Genomic DNA, 4,220 nt, shown 5'->3' on the forward strand with positions numbered 1-4,220 from the left:
GAAATGCTAATGGTACAATGATTTTGTTGAACAATATGAACAACCATCAATCAAATAAAAACAAACTATACCTCTAAATTAATCCTCTAAATTTTAATATTAAAATAATCATCCGCACACTAATAAAATAAACATCTGATATATCTATTATTTACATTGTTTAATATTTTCATTGTTTACCTATACTTTTTTCCTATATATATTGCAGGTGTTTTGTATGTACATTACAGGGCAGCTTGAATCGGTTTTCCCAGAAGAGCACCGGAAAGAGATTCTTCGGTACATATACTATCACCAGAACGAAGATGGAGGGTGGGGGCTACACATAGAGGGTCACAGCACCATGTTCTGCACTGCACTCAACTACATATGCATGCGAATTCTGGGAGAAGGCCCCGATGGGGGTGAAGACAATGCCTGCGCCAGAGCAAGGAAGTGGATTCATGATCACGGCAGTGTAACACACATACCTTCGTGGGGAAAGACTTGGCTTTCGATACTGGGACTCTTTGAATGGTGCGGAACCAATCCAATGCCCCCTGAGTTTTGGCTCCTTCCTTCCTTTCTTCCTATGCATCCAGCAAAGATGTGGTGCTACTGTCGCTTGGTATACATGCCTATGTCATACTTATACGGTAAGAGGTTTGTGGGGCCCATCACGCCCCTGATCCTCCACTTGAGGCAGGAGCTCTACGGCCAGCCTCCTTATGAGAAGGTTGATTGGAAGAAAGCCCGACACCAATGCGCCAAGGAAGATCTCTACTATCCACATCCTCTCATACAGGACCTCATATGGGATAGCCTCTACATATTCACGGAGCCGCTTCTCACGCGCTGGCCCTTTAATAAACTGGTGAGAGAGAGGGCCCTCCAAGTCACAATGAAGCACATCCACTACGAAGACGAGAACAGCCGATACATAACCATCGGCTGCGTCGAGAAGGTCTTGTGCATGCTTGCTTGCTGGGTGGAAGATCCAAACGGAGACGCTTTCAAGAAGCATCTTGCAAGGGTCCCTGATTACCTTTGGGTCTCGGAGGATGGAATGACCATGCAGAGCTTTGGCAGCCAGGAGTGGGATGCTGGCTTTGCTGTTCAGGCCCTCCTTGCTGCTAACCTCCTCGATGAACTTGCTCCCGCTCTTGCCAAAGCCCATGATTTCATCAAGAAGTCTCAGGTTAGGGACAACCCTTCAGGAGATTTTAAGAGTATGTATCGTCACATTTCCAAAGGCTCCTGGACCTTTTCTGATCAAGACCATGGATGGCAAGTTTCTGATTGTACTGCAGAAGGTTTGAAGGTAACAACTCACTCATTGTTAGAGTTTTAAATTTTAATTATACTTTTTTATTGGTTTAAGTTTTTGCACTAATTAATTTGAATATGGAAACTAAGATTGTGTTAGACTCACGTATGGGGAGGAGGGGTGCTTCACCTCGTTGTGGGATTAGAGGAAGCAGAACTCGGACCCTGCGAGTTGTGAATTACCCAGAACAAGAAAAACGAAGAGTCCGAATTCCATGTTTCAGATTTCAAATTCCATCAGCTGCAAATAGGAAGCAAAATTTCATGACCAAAGAACTCGCATGGTCCGAGTTGTGTACTCTGAGTTTTTTTTCAACTTTTAAACATAAATCGGAGGGTTCGATTTGTGTACTCCTACAATTTTAAAAAAACACCAACAATTACATTGTTAAAGTATATCACTCATTTTACTTCTATATCAAAATTTTTTAGCCTAAATTTTTGAGATAAATAATTTTATGATATAAAAAAAAAAACATGTATAAAATTCACACAACCCTAAACAAATACTTACACGAGGAGATGTTCTTTCTCCTATGCATTTATATAAACTTTTGTCACTCATGTACCCAACTTAGCTAAACAGAACAGACTAGCAGTGGCTAGCTGGTAGGTTCTCATCATCAACAATAATTACTTATCCAATTATTATTATCTTGTGTGTTTTCAATTTGTTAGTGTTGTCTGCTTTTATCGATGTTGCCACCGGAGCTTGTGGGGGAAAAGATGGAACCAGAAAGATTATATGATTCAGTCAATCTTCTATTGTCGCTTCAGGTGAACACTAGCTATTATTATTAATTAATTAATATTATTATATTATGCCCCTTCTTCTACTTGTTGCTGACCAATATTTATTTGTTTCGAAATTTGATGAATACATTGTTGCAGAGTAAGAAAGGTGGTTTAGCAGCATGGGAGCCACCAGGAGCTCAAGACTGGTTGGAAGTAAGTGTTGTATGTGTTAGCTAGCTTGATTTGATTAATATTAATACAACAGCAGTAACAGTGCTAATGAAATGTATATATTGGGTTGGATTGGTGGTTTGTGTGCAATTTTTCAGTTACTGAATCCGACAGAATTTTTTGCGGACATTGTAGTGGAGCACGAATATGTAGAGTGCACTGGATCAGCTATTCAGGCTTTGGTGTTGTTCAAGAAGCTATATCCAGGACACAGAAAGAAAGAGATCGACAACTTCATCGCTAACGCAGTTCGTTTCCTTGAAGATACACAAACAGCGGATGGTTCTTGGTATGGAAACTGGGGAGTTTGCTTCACTTACGGAACGTGGTTTGCACTGGGGGGCCTCGCTGCAGCAGGCAAGACCTACGGCAACTGCGCTGCCATTCGCAGAGCCGTCAACTTTCTACTCACAACCCAGAGGGACGACGGTGGCTGGGGGGAGAGTTATCTTTCAAGCCCCCAAAAGGTTTGCTTAATTAATTATTATCTGAAAGAATTACGAAGAGTGTTAGGAGTCAGCAAGTTTTGTAATTTATATCTATTAATTAATTATTATTAGTATTTTTAATAGTGTAAAATTATATGCAGATATACGTACCTCTGGAAGGAAGTCGATCAAATGTGGTTCACACGGCATGGGCTTTGATGGGCCTTATTCATGCCGGGCAGGCAGAGAGAGACGCAAGGCCTCTCCACAGGGCAGCAAAGTTGATCATCAACTCCCAGTTGGAAGAGGGGGATTGGCCCCAGCAGGAGATCACGGGAGTCTTCATGAAGAACTGCATGTTGCATTACCCAATGTATAGAGATATCTATCCCTTGTGGGCTCTCGCTGAATATCGCAAGCGGGTTCCCTTGCCTTAATTCCATTACTTACTCACTTTACTCAATCAATCACATTTACCACAAACCCCATACCAATAAACACCCACGCTTAATTATTGTTATAAATTTATAATCATATTCATTCCTCTATGATCTATATATATGCTTCCAACCTAGTTATATGGTATCTGATCTCTGTTATTATGTATTTCTTCGTGTCGGAGTGCTCGTACGTGTATATGTACAGGTGTCTTGTGCGTTTTGCTTTATAAGGGGAATGACCGAAGGGTATGTACAACTCCCAGCGCAACCAGCCAGAGATAAAATAGAAAAGGAACGATTACTCGTGCACATGCTTGCAACAGAAATCGCAATTATTCATAATTTTATTTGGTGATAGCTAGATTCCTTAACTATTTTATCTTTGACAATATAATATTATCTCCTCTCAATTTGTTGTTTCTTTGAAACTTAAGTCTCACGTAAAATAGTTTATCCCTAATTAAAGAGAAGCACACAATAAAAAAAACTTAAAGCACTGCAAAAAAAATACAGTATAAACACAACTTGTCTTTTGAGAGAAGTTTCACATAAATAGAAAAAAAAAATACACAACCACCAAAAAAAAATAATACAAATAAATGGATGGTGCTATAAGTGATGATAGACTAGTTAGTAGTGATAGTGATGGTGATTGATTGACTTCACAGCTTCACCGTTTCAGTAAGACTACTTGTTGAAATATACGTCAATTAGGGTAAATAAGAAGAAGAAAGAGGATTAAATAAGTGTTGGACAAAATTAAAATAATTAATTATAAATAAAAATATTTTTAACATTTGAAATATTAGGTTTGAACTTTAAAGATGATGAGAATTGATTTGTAAATTAGATTTTTTTGTTTTGATTTATAAATGAAAGAAATTAGAAAATTATTCACTTTTATTTGTTTTAAAGTAAGAAAAAGAATTCAACTTTTGAAATTTTATTTAGTTGAGGAAAATATAAAACGGAAAAAATGAAAGAAAAAAAATTAAGAGAAAAATTATCATTTTTTATTGTTTGGTTAGAATAAAAAGTAAAAAAAAAATAGAATAGTATAAAAAAATAGATGGAAGCTACT

At 38.1% G+C, this 4,220-nt stretch overlaps 1 protein-coding gene across 2 annotated transcripts in view; it reads left to right on the forward strand.

Annotated features, from left to right (window-relative positions):
* Positions 1-3,305, forward strand: part of LOC107638387 (beta-amyrin synthase) — a 6,845-nt gene extending 3,540 nt beyond the window's left edge. For both annotated transcript variants that reach the window (XM_016341631.1, XM_021120296.1), the window contains exons 4-8: positions 209-1,300; positions 1,984-2,082; positions 2,197-2,253; positions 2,370-2,738; positions 2,861-3,305. In XM_016341631.1, coding sequence (XP_016197117.1) covers positions 209-1,300; positions 1,984-2,082; positions 2,197-2,253; positions 2,370-2,738; positions 2,861-3,136 — 1,893 coding nt within the window. In that variant the 3' untranslated portion in view covers positions 3,137-3,305. The remainder of the gene's footprint in view (positions 1-208; positions 1,301-1,983; positions 2,083-2,196; positions 2,254-2,369; positions 2,739-2,860) is intronic.

The sequence above is a fragment of the Arachis ipaensis genome, chromosome B04 (assembly GCF_000816755.2).
Source record: "Arachis ipaensis cultivar K30076 chromosome B04, Araip1.1, whole genome shotgun sequence".
In the NCBI taxonomy this organism is placed as follows: domain Eukaryota; kingdom Viridiplantae; phylum Streptophyta; class Magnoliopsida; order Fabales; family Fabaceae; genus Arachis; species Arachis ipaensis.